This window comes from Acomys minous, assembly GCF_964271855.1.
Source record: "Acomys minous genome assembly, chromosome: 3".
Lineage (NCBI taxonomy): Eukaryota > Metazoa > Chordata > Mammalia > Rodentia > Muridae > Acomys > Acomys minous.
Window position 1 is genome coordinate 52673468 of NC_140485.1, and position 20976 is coordinate 52694443.

Genomic DNA, 20976 nt, shown 5'->3' on the forward strand with positions numbered 1-20976 from the left:
GCTGGTAAACAAATGGCAGAGAGGAATCAAGCTGTATTTGCCTGGCTGTGAGAGAGGGGATGTCCATGCTAACTTTGCAGTTAAACTTTCCTCCTGTAGAAGGAAATCCTCAAAACTTCATGTCTCTGCTTCTCTCTCCCCAACCCACAAATTCCTCCCCCCCTTTCTAGCCTGGTAACTCTCTCAGCACTTTCCCAAGCCCTCACTTCCTAGTGGACATGGTACTCGCTTTCCCCTGCAAGCCTCATGTCAACAACATACATGTCTTGTTTTGCACCCTCTCCCTGAAGTATGCGGCACTCTAAGACCCACCTGGGACAGGCTGGATTTTGACAGAAGGTACATGTGCAATTCCAGAAAGAGACGGAGTCTTTCACAGACAGTTCTGGAAAGTTGGCACCTCCATAAGCAGAGGCTTATTAAACTTTACACCCTCTACAAAATTAGCTGGAAACGAATCACATACTTAAATGTAAAGCACAAAACTGGGTTCAGGATGGGAGTGAGGGTAGGAGTTCCGATTCTAGGAGTTTGCAAAGAGATCTGAGTTTGACAACAAAAGATTAGTTCATAAAAGGACAAATTGGACCTTTTCAAAATAAAAATATTTTACTTCTTAAAAGACATTGTAAAGAAGATGAAAAGACAAGCTACGGACTAGAGAAAATATTTGTAAACCACATGTTCAACAAAGAAGTAAACATCACAGACATACAAAGACTCTTCAGAAGTCAGCAGTAAAATCCCAGCAACCCAGCCAGAAAGAAGAGGGCATGGGCAGGCTTCCCACTGAGGAGGAGTCACAGGCAGCAAGTGGAAGAGATACTTAGCCCACAGGACAACGCAGAGGAAATGTAACAGCACACACAACATATTTTTCAAACAGTCTAACGTTATAGACTAGTGACAGCAGGGCCTAGGAGATGGCTCAGTAGGTACAGTGTCCACTTTTAGTGTAAAGCTCTGAGAACCATCCCAGCACCTATAAAAAAGCTGGGCATACACTTCTAATTCCAGAGCTGGAGATGCAGAGACAGCAGGATCCCTGGAGCTCTCTGGCCAGCCAGCCTAGCTGAAGCCATCAGCTTCAGTGAAAGCCCCTGTCTAAGGAGTAATGTGGAGCGCAAGTAAGGAATCTCTGGCTACGTGCAGACAGACAGACAGACAGACAGACAGACAGACAGACAGACACACACACACACACACACACACACACACACACACACACGCAAAGCAGGGTAGGGAGGGGAGGGGAGGGGAGAGGGAGAGAGGGATGGAAAGAGGGAGGGAGGGAGGGAGAGAGAGAGAGAGATTTATAAAAAGTAGTGGGAGAAGCTGGAGATGGCTCTCCACAATTAAGAGCACTTGCTGCTTTTCCAGAGGACCTGAATTTGGTTCCTGGCTCACAATCACCTCTGACTCCAGCTGCGGGGAACCCAGAACCCTCCTCTGGGCACCAGCACCCATATGGCGTGTGTGTGTGTGTGTGTGTGTGTGTGTGTGTGTGTGTGTGTGTGTGTGTGTGTGTGTGTGTATGTGTGTGTGAAATAATAATGGAAGCTCCGTAAATATTCAAGGGCCAAATGCAAATAAAATAGAAGCATCTCATCTCCAAGCTATGGGTTTAACTTGTTACTGGATTGCCTTTCTAGAACTCAGTGACAAGACTGTTGTGTATGTGTGCATAATGTGTGTGTGTGAGAGAGTGTGTGTGTGTGTGCATGGAATAGTTAGTCCACCTCAAGTGTCATGCCTCAGAAATCATCAACATTGTTTTTCTGAGACACGGTCCCTTCACTGGTCTTGAATTCGCCCAGTACTTTCTTCTTCGAGGTGGCAGTGAGCCCCAGAGACCCACATGCCTCTACCTCAGAGCTGGGTTACAAGCACACACCACCCTCCTATCTTCTTAAGTGAGCACCAGGGATCAAACACAAGCCCCCGTGTTTTAATGGCAAGCACGTGACCAGCTAAGCTTGCTCCTGAGCCTGGTGACGGATTGATATTTTGAAGCTGGATGGAACAAATCCAGATTTTTGCTATTGTTTATTTGTGTGCACAGAACCAGCTTGAACACCCCCCCCCCCCTGCCCCCAGCCTGACCTTCCTTCCGGCCTCTCACTGGCACTCTCATCTTCTCTGTTGCCTCTCAGAAGAGATCCATTGCCTCAGGTAGAAGAGTAATCAGGTTTAATCGCTCATTCAGCTTCTGGGGCCCTGCGCTTCCTCTTCTGCCCCAGTGCCTCATAGAATCTGAGGCTCCAGCAGGCACTCACATGTGCTGGGCAAACACACTGGCTTGCACACAGCTGATGGGGAGTCTTCTCGTCATGACATGAGCGTATAGCTGCTGATTCTAAATGGAAACCACATTCACAGTGGAGCTTCTGCTTTCAGGAGATGAAGTGCTGATGGGAGCAAAAGGCCAGCCATGTCCCCTGCCTCCCTGACCCCCAGCCTTGCTCCACTGTCCACCTGAGTGATCAGTGGTCTCTGTCACTCTCAGGGTACCTGTCACTGGCACACAGACTGAAGAACCGTGGTGTTGTGAGTGATGGAGACTAGCCTCAGTCTGGCTGCCATGTTTCACAGTGAGGACTGAGCTCAGGGGATGGAGCACTTCTTAGAACGCTGGAAAGCCATAGGACTCGATGAACATAGCTGTTTTATGATTCTGGATCCATGCAGGCTCAACCTAGCTGTGTAGCCTTGGAGGGCTACATCCTCTGCAGGCCAGTTTTTCCATCTGTAGAAGCGACGGATAAGTAACTGGACAAATGACCTCTCCCTTCCACATAATCTTGAAGGCTGCAGATCCAGGAGACAACTTTGACAGGACCTCACAGCTTCACTTACCCAGTATGGGTACGTGAGCGAATATTGATACGAGAATGAGGCAGGTGTCTCCAACCCACCTTTTTCAGAAATGCCTTCCAGTAGTGGCCACCAGTAAAAGATGGAATGGCACATAACCCTGTGCCCACTGTGGCTAAGCATAGCCCATCCCCTGGGCCTTTCAGCACTGCTCTTGCCCTGAAGAAGCCACTCAAAAGAAGCTCATGTCATATGCCCAATATGAAATCCTTACCCTCCAGCCAGACTGGGACAGATGAGAGTACTGCCAAAACCTCGGCAGTCCCATGCTCCTGGGTCGGTTTTATACAGAACTCTGCTATGTCTTGAAAGGGTCCCTTGGGCAAACTGAGGTGAGCTCACAGGTTGATTGGGAAACACTGTTTGCACATGCATGTCCTAGTCAGCATTAGGACACTCTGGGTGACAATGTCTGGCCTTCCCTACCCTAAGTATCTCCATTCAGTTGTGCTTTAGTACGAGCCAAGGCTCTTAGCTCTCCACAGAGCCATCTCTTGACAAACCACCTTCTGCTGTTGTGACACAGAGCTTGAGCTAAGAGTGAAACCTATCTGCCCTCTTTGCACTTCACCTCAGGAAGTTGCAAGTGTAAAAGGTGGGTTTGGGGTCTAGAGAGAGGGCCCAGTGGGGAAGGACACTAGGCAAACTCGCCATGCCAGTAAGAACCAAGTTAGATTCTCAGTGCCACATAAAAAGTAAGGTGGAACCACACAAATGCCCATAACCCCAGCACTGGAGGACAGGCAGATACGGGGTTGTTGGGGCTTACTGGCCTCCAGCCGAGCTCCAGGTTCAGCAAGAAACCCTGTGTCAGAAATACTCCCAATATTCTGGCCTCCATATGTGCATTCACAAGCATGGACACACGCACACATGTACACACGCACACACGCACCCTGAGTGAATCCTGTAACTGTAACTGGCTTCTCAATGGAAGCCAGCCAGCTACCACATCCACATCTGGGCAACATACAGTTCAGAGCCTGAAAAGAAGAGACCACTCATTAAAGACTGCATGTTGCTGGCTCCTTTCAGCTCTGCCGTGGCTCGCCTAAGTGTGGGACCACAGGGTTTGAGCTAGCTCATAAAGTTCTGTGCTGCTGTGATTCTTAGCAGTTGACACAAAACACGAAACCATTGCCCAGTGGGGCATGCCTTGGAACCATCCTCATACATATACGTGCTGCCTGTTAACCTGTGCCACTTCTTTTTTTAGACTAGGCATGGCACTAGCTGTGAACCCGAGACTAGCCATTGCCTCCTTAGTGCTGGGCTACAGGCATGCACCGTCATGAATACACACTTCATCATACACACAGAGAGAGAGCACACAGCAACAGCTCACACAGCCATGGGAACGTCTGACATGGGTTCCTTTCCGTCTTCTCCCTGCACTTTTGCCTCAGTCATCCTGAAACTTGTGTCATCCCTACCAGTGGCAGTGTCTCTGTGGAAGGGGGAGACGGTAACAGCTACTTTGGAGAACGCCTGTTTTGATGCTGGTGTCATGATTGCACCTCCAGATGGGCACCACGTGTGGCTGTATCCTTCCCTCTCCTGTCTCTGATTCCCGAGGTTGCCTATAACACTCCAGGCTGGCTCAGAAAGTAGCTCAGCATCCTCTCATCAGGAACATTTATGGGCTGCCCTAATGCATGTGGCATTTAACAAAGTTCACTGATGCAGGCCAGTCTGTTCAGATCACACTTGGAGGGATTCATTCTGAGAAAACAGTCTATGAGGAGGAAGGGACACAGAGGATCATTGCCTAAAAGGATATTAACAACCACCTAATCCAGATGGCAAACAGAAACAGGTCACCATGAGTGGGCCAGTGGGACGGCAGTCTGCTTGGCCATGTGCCCCTGTGCAGTGTCTGTGGTTGCAGCCTCTTGAGACTGTGAAACACAGGTAGGAGTGTTTCAACTTACCCCACGGGAAGCCACAGAAGACCTCTTGGCTTTCTCATTTGGGGAGTTGATTCTTTTGTTTTAAGGAAAGTAGAAAATGGCCTAGGCAATTACATCTGTGAGTCCTGTGAATAGAAAATCTCTCTGTTAGGTAAGAGGTGTTCGGGGGTCAAGAGCAAGAAAGGAGCAGCTGTAGGAATATTATGTGTCTGTAATTGGTGTATTCAGATAGAAAGTCCAGATTATTACAGACTTTGATCCTCAGGGCTATGCTGTTAAATATCCATGAGGGTGCTGTTTAGAAGGCCTATGGCTGGACGGAGTGGGAGCCATCGCTGCTAGAATGAAGTAGGTGGGCCCCAGAGTCCCATTCTGCAGATGCAAAAGCTCTGACCCCAGAGCAGAAAAGAGTGGAATTGCAATGGGGTGCTCAGCTAAGAGAGGGGCACAGGCAGGCACTGCTGCTTCTCTGGCTGAGAAATGCTTTAGTGTGTGCATAATCAGCTTGGTTCTCCGCTGGCTGATTAGCCAGGGCCATCCCGTTCCGCTCCTTTCGTTTTGATCCTTTAGTCAGCTGCAGAGTTATAGATGAAGTGACAAGGATGGCGTCTTGATTAGATCCAGCTGCTGGAGCAAGTCAAGGACAGAGGGGCCCAGAAAGAGCAAAGCTCAAGAAAGGCTCCAAAGGAACCCAGGACTCAGGACACCTCTGGTGCCTTATAGCAAGCATACTGTAATGTGGCAGTCTGTGACTCAGGTCATGGATTAAGTCTTAGAGAGAAGGCTGATGAGTGATCGCCAACAGGAAGAGTCCCAAACTGATACTTTAGCAGCGTTTGACTCTAAAACTGAGCAGATAATAATAAAAAAAGGCATATGAAAATGATGATGGCTGATGGCTGCAGTGAGGTGGGGGAGGGGACTTGCCTTCCGTGTTAATTCCAAGCCAACAGGAGAGGCAGTGCTAGCCTCAGCAGTGCAGGCACAGTTGGATACACTCCTGCATCTCGCCATTCCAGCCACTTAGTTGTGTGTGCTGGGGGCCCTTCACACACACTAGTGTCCACTAAGGCATATTGGCCAGCAAGGGGCTGTGACTTGCATGTGCCAATGAAAAGAAGTCTGTCCTGTCCCACAGACAGCAGTTATGGCTTACACAACTGTTCCTGCCCTGCCTCTATAAAGCTATAACAGCATCATACTATTTTAATCTGAAATACACACTTCCTATGAGAGAGCGTACAGCAGCTCACACAGTCGTGGGAACATCTGACTGACATGGGTTCATGTCTGCAGCTATTAGGATGATTCCTGTAGCTCATTAGTTCTGTTGGTTGCAACATGGTATTAATGAGGCCAAGGCTGTGAGTCTGGGAGCCTGTCAGGTACCCCAATGTCACACCAGGATAAGCTCTCCTCGTGACCCCCCCAGGCCATGCCCACGATGCAGGTTGGATATTCCATAAAATCTAGATGCTCAAGGAAGCCTGGGCAGAAACAGTATAAAAACTCAGCAAATATCCCTTCCCAGCAGCTGGAAACACAGTTTGAACTTGGGACTTGCTGTGGGAAACTGCTCCTGGGCCTGTTACACTTGGGTCCCTCGTGTTCGTCACTGACACTAGCCACTGGTGTGTGCTGTGCAAGCCTCCTTACATGGTTATGTGCACTGTTCTGGCTGTGATGAAAATGAAGGACTCCCTCTCCCTATCCTTCCCAGCCCTTTTGTGCCCTCAGCAAGTGTGGAGTGCTGTGGTGTGCACGCTTCTGTTCCTCAGGCTTGTTACCACAGCCAGAGTCTCTGTCTTAATCCAGTGGAGACTCTCCTAGAAAGAAGTAAATAATAACTAAAAGGTGAAAGCACAAGTGAAAATTTGATAAAGAGAAGCAGGAGGCTGCAAGTAGGTGACAGAGGTGCGCTGGCTGCGGGTAACGTTTGTCTGTTATGGGAAGCTAAGAGAGTGTTGAGGTATTGATGCTTAAGCAGAGGCACAAATGAGGACAAGGATCCAGCCTTAAAAGCTAGAAAAATGTTCCAGGAGACACAGCAGATGCAAAAGGCTTGGGTTCTAGTCACAATCACAGAGCACAAAGGAGAGCATGGTTAAAGATGGCATGGAAGTGGGTCTTTAATAAGCAGAGGATTCTGGGTATTATTCTTGGTGAAATAAAAAGCCATTTCTGTTTGTTTTAGAGGTGGGCCATTTCATAAGATTTCCAGGAGATGATAGGAGTTGAAATGTGTCCCCCTCATAAAGGATATGATCAAGTTCTGACTCTCAGTACCTCAGAGTGTGACTATTTGATAATGCGCTCTTCAGAGATACCCAAGTTAAAATGAAGCCACGTGGGCGGGCACTGGACTAGTAGGAGTGGAGTTCGTGCATAATGAGAGATAAATAGACAGACTTGAGTGAGGGAACTTGGTGTCATGAGAGTGGGGGGGCTAGAGTGATGCATTTGTTGGCCAAGAAAAGACAAAAGAACCAGTTACCAAGCACCAAAAGCTAGGGCCAGGCAGGGAAGCATGTTCAGCAACAGGTGGTAGTGGGACATGGCCCTGTCAAACCCTGACTCAGGCTTCTTCTAGTCTCCTGAACTTTATAGGGTTCTCTTTAAGAACTCCAGGTAGCTCCAAAAGAAGGAAGTAGCTGCTGACACCGTGGCTGAGCCCTAGAAAATGCCATCTATATGTCCTCCTTACACCTAGTGTCATTGCATGGTGGGGAACCTGCTTGTCACTCTGGAACGTGACCATATTGCTTCCATAGATAAACACATAATAAAGATAATCATGAGACAATAGGACTGAGCCTAGTGGCTGAATTATGCAGAAAGCTTACAGTTCTTCTTGTAGACTGGCCCTGTTAGAGACGCTGGGCAGGTTACAGTTTAGAAGGACAGGAGGTGTAGCACAGAGACCAAGAGGTGGCTGTCATGGGATCTGGTTGCAGCTCCAGGGAGTGGCAGTTAGAGATGGCCAGAAGTAGACCCAGCAGGAGTTTGCAGTAAATCCGGAAAGGAGGATGAAGGCTGCCTGGGCATCTGCGATTAAGGAGCTGGTGGACAACTGACTGAGGTAGAGAAGCTTGAAGGGGTCTTCCTGGGCTATAGAATCGCGTTTTGTTCGAGCCATTGTTAATGTGCTTAACTTTTCCTGTAAACATCATCCTAGATAGGATACAAACTGAGGGAACACTTCTATCCAAGTCTAGTTGGGTGAGCTAATGATTTTATTGGACTTACTTATAAAAGCATGAGTGAGGCCAAAAACTGCATTGCAGAAAACCCCACCCCAACATAGATGTCCACTTCCCAAAGCAGCATTAACGTGAAGTCCCCTTCAGTAACCTTTCACACACACCCCAAATATTAAAGCATATCCTGAGACTACATGCAGCCTGGGAAGGATTGTGTACAGGTGAGAGGGCCACGTAGGAGATAGGGAGTGGCTGGAACATCATGGGAAGATAGACTGACCCTCCCTCTTCTTCTTCAATGGGCATGGTCTGGTGAGGGTCCAGTAAGTAACCACAGTTGTTCAGATCACAAGGGTACAGCACCCGTGTCTCACGCAGAGTATGGCACTACACAGCATAGAAGGTAGAGAGACCCTTTACTTACCGAGGTGGGGATGACCTAAAAAATGTTGAATATCTCCACAGCTTGCAAGGCTGAACAGATATGAGGTCAAGAAATTAGAGCTAGGATTTAAAGCTAGGATGAAATGAGATGAGATTCCCTAAAGAGAGCATTTGAGGAAATAAGTGTAGTCTTTGAGGGTGCCATCCTTGGGACGTCTGCTGCAGGCTGAGCCAGCCTAGAAGACAGCATCACAGCAGGGCAGCAAAAGCATTCCTGCATAGTGAGCTCTTTATTATGTGTGGGTTGGGAATTGGGGAGTAGCGTGTGCTTGCGTGGATGTGCCACGGTGTACATGTAGTGGTCAGAGGGCAACGTGTAGGAGTCACTTCTTCTTTCCTTCTACCATGTGAGTCCTAAGAATCAAACTCAGGTCATCAGGCTTGGCAGAAGGTGCTTTTACCCACCAGGCCATCTCACTTGGTCCCATGTGTACTTGTTAGTGTGGCTGTGTGCACATGTATGTGCAGGTGTATGTGTCCACGGTTAAGTCAGTGTCTTCCCTTGATCAATTTCCACCTTAAATGTTTGAGATAAATCCTTTCTCTGAGCCTAAAACCCATTAATTTAAGTAGACCAGCTGGCTAAAGGGCTTCAGAGGTCTGCCTGTCACCGCCCCTCTGTAGTGGCTAGAGGGGACACTGTGCACCTGATTTTTCCCTATATAGCTTTTAGGGATCACAGGATCCTGATGTGTTCAAGGCAGGCATTTGAGCAACTGAGCCATCCCTTCAACCCCTTCCTTGCTTCTAAAGGTCAAACTAAGTCACGTGGGAGAAAGCACCAAAGCGCCTTATGGATGCCTAGTGCACTGTGTTCTGTCCATCCAAAGTGTCATCTCCGAGAACCTTCCTAAATATAGAAATCAGTTGTTGTTCCCAGAATGCTCCAGGGCATAGGATCATGAAGTACTGATCCTCAGAGCACAGAGGGAACTGCCACCCCACCAGACCCCGCTCAGAGTTCACACAGTAAGCTTCATTTTATTCATCAAACAGCTAAGCTTAATTTTCTAAATGTATGTTATGCAAAGGAGGGCAAAGCAGTTAGTTTCATGTCTGGCTGGCATAGGCAATATTCAGCAAGCCCCTTTTCCACATGCCTTGAAATGGCCAAGCACACACATGACGTTCTAGAAGAAGTCAAAAACCCTTCTGTCTCTGGTTACTGGTAAAACTCTAGCACCTGCTCAACAGAGTCCTCAGAAGCCCGTCCTAACCCCAGGGGTCTGCTGAGACCAGTCTGGGAACCTCAGCACCAATGGTTGTCTGAGCCAGGGATGGCTTATTAGTGTGTTTCTGTCCCTAGGTCTGGCGGGAATTTCCTGACCGGCTGGTGGGCTACCCAGGCCGCCTGCATCTCTGGGACCATGAGATGAACAAGTGGAAGTATGAGTCTGAGTGGACCAATGAGGTGTCCATGGTGCTCACGGGTGCAGCTTTTTATCACAAGGTAAGGGGTGTGGACGCAGTGTGCATGCGGCGCCTGTTTGGTTGACTTGTTTAATTTTCCAGAGATGTCACTGAGTTTAGGAAAAATGTTTTACCTAGAAGGCTTAGAAAAGTTGTGTTGTATGGTACTCCTTCTAAATATAGAAGCACCAACAATTCCTACCAAGTTGAGAGGAAGGCTCTGTCTTTGTGTCACTTAGAGGCAGTGTGGTTGTAAGATGCTTTTCTGGCCTTCTTTCTGTATGCACGCTTGCACACACACACACACACACACACACACACACACACACACAGATGATTATATACATTCTAATCTGCCTACTTTCTCGTTATTACAGGTGCTTCCTCATGCCACTCATCTTTCTCAAAAACAGTTATTTCATAGCATAGTTGGTAATAAGCCACTGTGTTAATGTTCCTTAAGTCACATCTAAGTATTTCTCTACCATTGGGTATTTTGGTCATTTCAGGAAATGCTAATATCTAATGCTTAAGTAGCACTTTATATCCTTTTTATAGCTAATGCCCACTGTGGTAGGTTGCTAAAGACAGGATTACATCAGAGGGAGTGATTCCCTCAGTGTTTTTTAGATTGCTATATTGCCAATGCCAACAAGACATGAAACCAGCTGCCTTGCCCTCCTTTGCCAACAAAACATTTAGAAAATAAATCCAACTGTCTTGATGAATAAAATCAGTGTAAACTCTGGTAAGGTAGCAGTTCCCTGTGTGTGTTCTGACAATCAGAGCTTTGACTTATTTTAAGGTTTTCCTCTCTGAGGTTGAGGCCAGCCCAGTCTGCAGAGCTAGTACCAGGACAGCCAGGGCTACAAATAAAAACCCTGTCTCGAAAAACAAAACAAATAAACAAAAATATTTACTTATCTTATTTTTAATTATGTAGATGTTAGGGGATGGGGCTATATGCACACGAGAGCAGGTCCCTGCAGCCCAGAGGTGTCGGAGCTCTTGGAGCTGGAACTACAGCAGGTGTGAGCCACATGCTGTAGCTGAGCCCAGGAGCTGAGCCCAGGAGCTGAGCCCAGGTCCTCTGCAAGAACAGCACCTGCTCCTAACTCCAGGCCCTTTTTTTAAAAAAAAATTAGGGCAATGCAGGGGGCTATGCTTTTGGTTTTAGAGTATTTAGCCCAGCTCTGGCACTCTCCCTAGAAGCATAGAGTGTAACTAAAAAGAGGAACTCCTCTGCCGTCAGCAGGAGACCTGGTGTGTAGAGTTCTGTGGAGTGCAGTGCGGCTCCTTGCCTGGTGTCAGCTCATCACTGCTGTTCCCACTTTTCTGCTCCCACTCTCCTGAGATTCTAGGTCAAGAAGTAAGTTTTAGTCTGATTATAACAAACAAAACAGATGCCATTTATAACTTAATGAGCTTATCATAATAGTGTCCATGCTTGTCTATGTGTCTGTTTATGTATTGTTTTTGGAGGCAGGATCTTGCTAGGTCTCCAGGCTGGCTTTGAACTCACAATCTTCCTGCCTCAGACTCCCAAGTGCTGGGGCTGGAAGAGCATACCTCCACCACACCTGGCTAATTGTTTTTGACCCATTATTTTCTAGTTCACTCGTGGAGCTTATGGAACTTTCAGGTTTTGCTCTTGTTCCACAGCTAAAAGCACACGCCTTCACTCTTAGCTCATGGCCCACAGAAAGACCTGCTAGAGTGTCTCATGACCACTGACACGTTCAGCTCACAGTATATTAACAGAAGGACATGGAAATATTTATTTTATAACACACCTCTGATCTATTATTTGAATGCTTTCACTTTAAAGGGGAACTCCTAGGGAAATGAACTCACCAGATTTGGTACAGTCCATCTGCTCTTGTCACTTATCCAAGAATCTCCCTTAAAGTAAATCTTAATTTAAAAATGAAAGGCACATACCTACCATTTAATTTTTTAAAATATGTGTGTATGTGTGCGTGTGAGTGCGCGTGCACACGCGGCAGCAGCAGCAGCCTTGGCAGTAAGTGCCCCTACCTGTGAGCCCTCTTACCAGCCCATCTTAAAGGCACTGGGCCACTTCCTTTCCATTTGCCCTCCCCAGGATGAAGTCTTATGAGTAAATCTTGTCCCTGTAAACGCCAGCCAGAAAGAATTCCCCCTTGATGTATTTCTTCATTTTGTGTCTCATGTGACAGTACTTTAACTACCTGTATACCTACAAAATGCCTGGGGACATCAAGAACTGGGTGGATGCCCACATGAATTGTGAAGATATTGCCATGAATTTCCTGGTAGCCAATGTCACGGGGAAAGCTGTCATCAAGGTAAGAGTCCGCGCCACACCCTTGCTTGGCTCTCTGAGACTCAGTGTTGTTCCCTGGCCCCCAAGAAGCTGTAGGAACTGGAAATAGGAGCTGACCTCTGCACAGAGAGTGGGATGATGTTGCACTTGTCCCAGTCCCAGGTTTTAAAGAGGCAGCTACCAGTATTTTGAAGTACCTTTGCCATAACATACTAAAAGCTAAAAATACAAGAAGTCTTTGAGCCTGAAAAGTTGTTTATTCTTGAAACTCAGTGTTTGCTCAAATCAGAGCCCAAGTTACAGTCAGTACTGGAAGCCTATTTATCTGGTCAGAACCATCCTTACCTCCTGGGTTAGAACTCCATGTGAAATTGGGCAGTGCCAGAAGCATCTCAGCCTGAAAGGGTCACCATCCTAGGAGTTTAGGCTGGCAGTGCCCGGAGGGCAAAGGACCGCAAGAAAAATGGAAGAGTATAAATTGTGAGGGCTGCTTTTCAGGGGCCTCAGACCTTAAATTTATTTTTCAGTGTGTGTTTAGCTGTGGCTCCTTGCTGTGGGCGGAGTCTGTGAGTCCTGGCTTCACTCTGGACAGTGTTTTCATCCTCCTGTCCTTCTTTGTTACTCATCTTTGTAGCAGCTGCCCCGTTTGCTAGAGCGGTCGGTCACTGGGAGTCTCAGGCTTGGGGATTGGGGGTTAAGAGGAGTCAGGGAACAGAAGTCACAGGGTGAGGGCTACTTAGTTTTCTCATGACCAACTGGGAATTGGGAATGAGCTGGCATCTCCAGGAGAAGTGCTGCCCCAGCCCTGGGCCTTAGCAAGGGAAGGCGAAAGACTGCCTGTTGGAAGTAAGGTTAGGCTGCAAGTTGTGGGAGGCTGTATTTCATCGCCCTCATGACTGCAAGAACAAATGGTGTTTATACAAGGACCTTGGCAGTGAGAAAACAGTCATTAAACAGGAATTAAGGAGCTTGTCATCACGACTTCTTTCCAGTTACAGAAGGCGAAAGCCCTCCAAGCTGCTTTTATTGGGCCCCTGGGAGTTCTGTTGTTGGCTAAGGCAGCCCAGATTGAATGGAGGAATGCTGCTGAGGTGTGTGCGCGCGCATGTGCGTATGCATGCTCAGGGTGCACAAGGTAGCCCTGCTCACAGCACAGAAGCCTGCACGGTGGCGTCACGGCATGGCTTTATAGTCCTGGGCACTGACAGCAAGATGTGTTTCCTTTTCCTCGGCAGGTAACCCCCAGAAAGAAGTTCAAGTGTCCTGAGTGCACAGCCATCGATGGGCTTTCACTCGACCAGACTCACATGGTGGAGAGGTGAGTGTGCCTCTGAGCAGAAGGCCACCCCAGCCTCCATCCCACTTTCTCTCTCTGGGCCTGTTTAGGAGACTGTGTTGGAGAGACAGGGACAGCAGCTGGAAGCCAGTCACCTCCTTTTACACTGTGGGAATTGAGTTAGTTCAAATCCAGGTCACCCAGCGAATTAATTTGGGATGCTACTCACTCAATTTGTAATGGCTGGAAGGGTCTGGAAAACATGGCTGGCTTTAAGCTCTAGCAGCTAGGTCCTTCGTGTGCACTAAGTGGTTAACTGGCTGCAAGTGCAAGTGAGCTGACGCCAAGGAAACGCCACCTTGTTTCTCTGGGTAATAACTCTGTGCTACAGGAATGCTTGATTAGAAAGAATTAAACCCAATGCAGCAGAGACCAAATACCTCCACTGACCTCACTATGTCACCTGCCATGGGCAGGGTTGAAAGCCAAGCTTTGCAGGTTGGGACATCAGGGCAATGCTAAACCTTCCGTCAGTCCCTGGACAAGCACACTTGAGTGTGGCTTGTCACCCTGGGCTAAGACTCTTAAGAATAGTGTTATGTGTGCCTTTCCTCAAGACTATTAGAATCTGTACTAGATCCTCAGGGCCCCTAGCTTTCAGAGCTCCCAAATCTGCCTCATTCTTCTAGAAGCCTCCTCCATACTTGGGACCACAAGCTCTAACATCTGTCAGCACAGTAGTCAGAGGACCCAAGTACACCTCAAGAGTGGTGCAGTAGCCGTTCAGAGGAGCCAGCTCAAGTTCCCGCCGTGTGCATCTGCTGACAGAGTTCACTTCTGAAGGCCGTAGGCATGAGAAAATCCCCCGTGGGCCTTTCCTCTGGGACTTCACTTCTGTGATGTTTTATTTCTTCCAACTCTAAATAACCTCCTTAGCCCCCTCATAGAGATATTTTACCCAAAAGCCATGACTTCTTCCAACAGTTGATATGAAATCACATATGAGTGTCCCCTGTAACACTGCAAATGCTGTAAGTATGGCAGAGTTAATTATCTACCATAGCTCATTGGGAAGAGGCCCCAGTTGTAATTCTACCAGAGTAGATGAAACGGTTATTAAAACCTACCTTCCTCCCTGTGTCAGGGAGAAGTCACAGCATTAAGGCGAGTGGCTGCGGGTAGAGTTAGCGTGGGGGTACAGTACAGGAAAGGGGGAACCTTGGAGTTCATTCTGGGGTTAGATAGCTCTTCTCCAGAATATAAAAGTAAGAGGCACACACACACCTTTAAAAAAATCACCAGGACCTCGATCCTCTGAGTAGGACGAGTAGCTGAGAGGGAGGGGAACTGTAAAGCCAGGTATACAAGTTCAAGGTTGGCTTGGCAGGCAGGAAGAGATTCGCTTTGAGCCAGGCTACAAAGACTCTGAACTCCCAACTAAAGGGCTTGAGTTTTTCCTTCAGGCTCTGAGAGGCCGTCAAGGGAATTGCCCTTCGATTAACTTAAATTGATCCTTAGGATGTAAAGATTACTGAAGAGACAGGAGGACAACCAGCTTGAATCTACACCAAAAGGCACAAGTGAAAGTGCCAATGTGTTTCCAAAGAAGACAAGCCAGAGTTTTGTTGCCACCTTGATAGGTGTCAGGAGGCTATGGGGAAAGTAGCGACAAAAACAACTTGGATTTTTGAGTCAAGAAAAACAGCAGGACCTTTCATAGTGCAAATAATACAGGAAGAGGGGCGAACAGTTGGTGAATGCGCATCGCTTGAACAGGCAATGGGTGCAGGCAGGACACTTTAATCAGTGGGACTGGTGGCTGTGAGGGCTTGCCCTCAGTGCAGGTGGCTGGAAATGAAGATGTATGGGAGTTACCTGCCCAGACACAGCAGTGGCTTAAGAAAAGCCAAGGGAGGCAGTAAGTGAAACAATAAGCAATCTGGGGGAGGAAAGAAAGACAGGGCATACAGAACCCAAAACAAGAAGCTGCAAGGGATGTACCAGCCGAGTCAGGGCCTGTAAGCTAAGTGGTTAGTGGAGACCTAGAGGTAACTAAGCCAGAAGGGCATAGAGTGTGAGTTGCAGGTGACCAAGGCATCTGAAGAATATAAACCATCCACTGGAGAGATTCAGCGAGGAGCCAAAGGAGAAGAATTTCAGATGCATTGGCAACTCTGAGCAAAGCTCCGTGGTTAGAGGTCAGAGCACTGACTTAAGAAATCAGGAGCTTAGGCTGGAAGAGAAGATGGCTCAAGGAGCTGGTTCACTGTACAACCCTGCACTTGTTCTGTTTGTCAGCAGTTCCCTTTGTACAGCACACTTTTCGCAAGCCAGGGCAGCAGAAACTGCTTCACCAATCCTATGACCTAGTGTTGAGGCCTGGGGTTCAGTCTGCTTCTTTAGTCTGAGGCTTGGAGTCTGCAAGCGGAACTGTCAGCTAAGTAGGAATGTAGCTTTTACTCCTTTAAGTCTACTTCCAGGGCCTGCTAGATACTAAAGAACCAGACATTTTAGCTATTTTCTTTGAACAGTATCATTGCCAAAGACTTCATGGCAGATATTTTAAAGCCACGTTTTATGTCCTATCTTTTCCAGTTGAGTCTGACCTCAGGAAGTTGGCTTATCTTGCCTGAACTTGAGTTTTTCCATTATATATCAAATTAGAGTGCCTATTCATAAGCTTATAAACAGTTATTGCCATCTTTATACGAGCACTGTGTTACATGCTGAGGACAAGCCTGTGATCCGGGTTGGGCCCAGCCGTGTTCATTACACCCAATTTCCCTGACACAATCCAAAAGGCTCTATGAATATGACAGGAAAACAAGGCCCATGGTCCTGTGTTCCCCAGATACTTCCAGCAGACAGACATTGACCCTGGCAGTTTAGTGTGCAGCTAAACTGATTAGAAAAGCAGAGTAGGAGAGGAGAGTTCTGATGGGGCGGCTGGACACTGACAGTGTGACTCGGGTGAGCCATCCCAGCAGTCGCATTCTTAGCCTCACTTATTCCCCAGCCAGATGCCCTGTGGGAGAAGAAGTAAGCAGCGAGGGAAGGAACTTGACTGTCAAGAACGACCCAATAATCACTTCCCTAGCACAGATTATGTGGAGGAAAGAGACACCAGTGCAGGACCAGCCTGGGCAGCTGCTGCTGCAGGCTCTCCAGTGGCCCAACTGCCAGATCTGGTTACAGAGGAGACGTCATCAATAACTCCCCACAGGGCTGTGAGCCACTCCCACCCAGCAAACACCAAAGACCCTGCACTGGGCCTGGCAGGGAGCTAGAGGGGCTGCTGCGTGCATGCAGCCAAGAAGAGACTCAGGCTAGCCTGTGTCGCTTTACCTTGTGATTAAAGAGCAGAAGGCTGGTGTGACTTATTCCTCTTGGCTCTCTTTCATTCCCTTTAAATTCTTTTTGTTCTTGAGGATTTCATGCTGCATACAATGAAATATGATCGTATCTATCACCTATTTTCCCTCCAAATCCCCACCCCCTTCCCTTCAACATATCCTCCCTCAGGTGTGTGTGTGTGTGTTTTGTTTCGTTTTTATTAAAACCCCTGAGTTCTGCTAGTGCTGCCCATATGTGCATGCGTGTGAGAGTGTCCACTGGATATCCACCTACCAATGGTCACATCCCCAATAAAGAATGATTCTCCCTCCCCCAGCTACTGACCACTGCCAGTGCCTCCCAGAAAGGGATGGGGCCTGGAGTTCATATACCCCATCAATGCTGGGATTTGGTCTGGCTTCCTCTCGTTCAGGTCCTGTGCAAGGAACTGTAGCTGCTAAGGGTTCATATTTTCAATAACTACACCATGTCCAGAAGAAAGCTCCCCTCTGCACTTCAGCCCTTCCCCTACCTCTTACATTCTTTCTGCCTCCCTGAGCCTTGCTGGGGGCAAGGGCTTGATATAAATGTCCCGATTAGAGTTGAGCAGTCAGCACTTTGACCACTTACGAATCTCTGACAACGTCCGCCCACTGCGTAAAGAAGCTTCTCTGTCCAATGTTGAGAGCAGCCTAGGTCTATAAGTATAAACATAAGTATTTAGAAGGTAGTTTGACAGCTTCTAGCATTTACCAAAATGACCATAACACGTTCTACCCTGGAGCCCATGACCATGTTCTGCCTAGACATGGGCTAGGATTGTCTGAGGTATGAAATTCCCTCCTGCGAAGCAGGCCTCAGACCCAGTCAGAAAGCAACAGGTTAGTTCACGCCCTGACAGCCATGCCACTATTGCATGAGTGGACATAGCTTGCATTGGAGCCTGCACAGCACTTCCAACACTATGAAAGCTAGTGAGCGGGGAGACCATTTACCAGTCAGTTTGAGATTAATTCCTCTGTCCTCCATCCAAAGTGAACAGTGTCTTGAGCAATAAGGTCTTACCATGTGGTTTTATGATGGGTGATCAGGGGCAGTAGCAATAGCCTGTGTTGTTTTGGAGACCTTACTGACCGTTAACTTATAGGGAGACGTCCCATGTCTTGCATGGTAGTTTCATTGAATGATCCCTATCTTCTGGGAGTAATATTGTCCACCCATACATAGTAATTCCACAGAATACATATGAAACCAAAGGAGCGGGGAAAATCTGGGGGTTAAAAGGCTAAGCAGGGATGGGATAGGAGAGAAAGAAGTTGTGGGAGCCAAAACTAAGGATATCTGGAAAAGCCCATGGAAGCCCGCTGGGTAGTAAAATGGTTTTGAAATACAACTTTGGGAGGGAAGGAGGGGGAGGTCACCCCTCCTTTCACAGGTCTCCCCAAGGCCTTCCCCATGCTGAGTCTCAGAGGCAGAAACCCAGCTGCCTCCAGGTGGTAGAGAGAAATTGTGGCCAGGGCCAGCCTGTCTCCCAGTTCCACCACTGGCTAGCCCATCGTTCTAGGGCGGCTTGCTTAACCTTTCCAAACCTTATACTCTCCTCACCTATAACATGAGGTTAATATAAACTCAGACCTTGGGCCAGAGAGTTGAGGATGGGAAGGAGTACTTTAAGAAATCAGTAAGATGTGAAGGTAAATTATCCAGCAGAGAACAGAGGTTCTGGAGTTGTGCCCCACCCATTGGACCACACAGTTAGGTTAAGAGGTAAATCATGTCTCGTCACTCAGTTTTTAGTCTCCAGAGCTGGAACTACTATGTTTGGCTCTGGCTCTGGCTTTGGTATATTTTATTTTAAACTTTTGTACGTGAGCATCTTAGTGTCTCAGCCTTCCTACTAGAGACTGGGGCAGAGGAGGCACGGGAGCCCCAGGGCTATCATGAGCACTTGGTCCCAGTCCCAAGTGGAGCATCTAACGGATATTACCTCTCTGTGCTGTTGGTGCTCTGTTGGCACGAGCGGCCGGAAGTCCATGATTCAGTGGTATAAGCTTTACAGAAATGTAAGAGGAAGGGAAGAGCTGATGGTGGCCCTGACTAAAGGACACTTTCCTGAGCCTGAAGCGTTTCTGTTTACATATTTTGAAAGCAGTCTGTGGTGCCCCTGGAGAGGTGGCCAGGGTGAGCATCTTGGAGCTGGCTCCTGCCCTGTGACCACTCTTTCATCAACCTTCCTTGCTGTACCTCTCAGGGCCAGCTGCCTGAGCAGACACTGACCCTCTGAAATCTATCCTTCTGTGCCCCAACTTCAAACGAACTTTTCTCAGGCTGCTTTTCCCCTCTGGCTTGGTGCTGAGCGGCCTCATTGCCTAGCTGTCACACTCAGTTGGCCTGACTGACCTGAGCCATTCCCATAAAGGGAGCCTGACCCTCTCCTCTGAGGAGAGGTTCAGCTTTGAGGGCCTAGGGGGAACAGAGGAAGCCCTGCGTCTGCAGTGTTCAACTCTTGTCACCCAGTTGCTCTTGCTCCTGGTTCTAGTGTAGGAGTGACAAAAGTCACACCAATTTTGCTAAAAAAGCCCTCTGTGAGCTCTGGCTGTGTCAGAAAAGCAGTGCTTATGTCTGGGTATTTACTGGCTGCCTGTGAGTTCTGGGAAGCTAAATGCTCATTACTTGAAATTCAGAGTCACCAATCCCCCCATTCCTCTGCCTTGCATGAATAGGACCCTTTCTGCCACCTCCTCGGCTTTAGCAAGCAGATCCTTTTTTCTTTGCCATCCTCCTCCTTCCCTATAGCTGGCAGAGATGGGGTTAAGGATTGCTGGAGCTAATCCACCTGGGTTTGGGGCCTGCTAGTGCTGGAAAAATGACTGGAATTTGAGGGGGAAGGGCAGATGTCCTGACCTGCAAGCCTGCAGACGGCATCCCCTATTCAACATTCTCCCTCTGAACCAAGCCAGGGAGCTCAGGTGGCCTTGCTTTCCATCACAGCCTTTTGCAGAGCCCAGCAATAGAAGTACCAGCAACGGTACCCTTATCAGCGCCTTTCAATTCTCTTGTGGACAGTGGCTCTGTGGGCTTTGGTGTCTCTCAGTAGCTAATCACTTGTACTCTGCTTGTCTCACCGTCTCATCCACCCCACAGGTCTGAATGCATCAACAAGTTTGCCTCCGTCTTTGGGACGATGCCCCTCAAGGTGGTGGAGCACAGAGCTGACCCCGTACTCTACAAAGATGACTTCCCTGAGAAACTGAAGAGTTTCCCCAACATCGGCAGCTTATGAAGCTTGCCCTTTCCCAGGGCTGTGGAGGAGCCCAGCTAGGCCCCGCAGAACTCACTATGGGGGTGAAGGAGGTCAGCCTGGCTCACACTTCCCCAAACACACTGGAGCCTCTTGAGCTGTGCAGCCTGCTTTGTCCTCCCGTCTCCAATGGACTTTGAAAATGCCAAAGGAAGGAAGCCTCAGGGACAAACTGCAGTTTTGAGCTCAGCGTACTGCTCTTGGCTTGCAGACCCAGTTTACCATCTCACTGGCCCTACCACTGCCTTAGAAGGGTCAGCTGTCCAGTTTGAGATCCCAAGAGTCACAGCAGAGGCATGCAGTATCTCACATCAGCACGCTCTGGAGGAACAGCCAAGTCTAGAGTGTGCTGCCGATCCCAGTACCTCCGAGGGTTGCACCTGTGCTTGGGACCTGAGTCACAGGCCCAGCGGGGACACAGCAGAAGGACATGGACTGCCAAGATGTGTCCTGGCAATCCCGGAACAACTCTTTGTTTTGGCTTTTTGATATGATTAAAATTATTTTTTACTCCTTTTTCTTCTGTCTAGGATGCTGGTTCTTGGTTATCCACAGAACCCCCCCCTCCTCTTTGTTTCATGCAAATAACCTCCTTTTCTCTCCTGACAACCACATGGGAAGATGCAGCCTGGAGGGACCCAGCTCCATTTGCAACAAGTGTAAGAAAGACCCATGAATATCCAAGAGCAGATGAATCCAGCAGTGGTGTCCTCACCCTCAGCCTGGGTATTTCATAGGTGTGCTCAGGGAAAGGGGAGGGGTGGCTCTGACTGCCAGCCTGAAGCCACTCTCGCTCCTACTGTGTTGTAAGAGCTAAGAGCATTATGACCCCCGCCCCAAGGCGATGCCTGGGATCCCTCCTCCTCCTCCTCCTTCTCCTCTTCCTCCTCCTCCTCCTCCTCTTCCTCCTCCTCCTCCTCCTC

The 20976-nt window shown here is 48.3% G+C and overlaps 1 protein-coding gene across 1 annotated transcript in view; it reads left to right on the top strand.

Annotated features, from left to right (window-relative positions):
• EXT2 (exostosin glycosyltransferase 2) overlaps positions 1 to 20570 on the top strand; it is a gene marked incomplete at its 5' end in the record, with an annotated part of 122687 nt that extends 102117 nt beyond the window's left edge. Inside the window, 4 exons of the mRNA XM_084776405.1 lie at positions 9735 to 9878; positions 12037 to 12165; positions 13379 to 13461; positions 19897 to 20570. Of these exons, the coding sequence (XP_084632531.1) occupies positions 9735 to 9878; positions 12037 to 12165; positions 13379 to 13461; positions 19897 to 20035 (495 nt within the window). The 3' untranslated portion in view covers positions 20036 to 20570. The remainder of the gene's footprint in view (positions 1 to 9734; positions 9879 to 12036; positions 12166 to 13378; positions 13462 to 19896) is intronic.
• Positions 20571 to 20976: the final 406 nt, after the last annotated feature.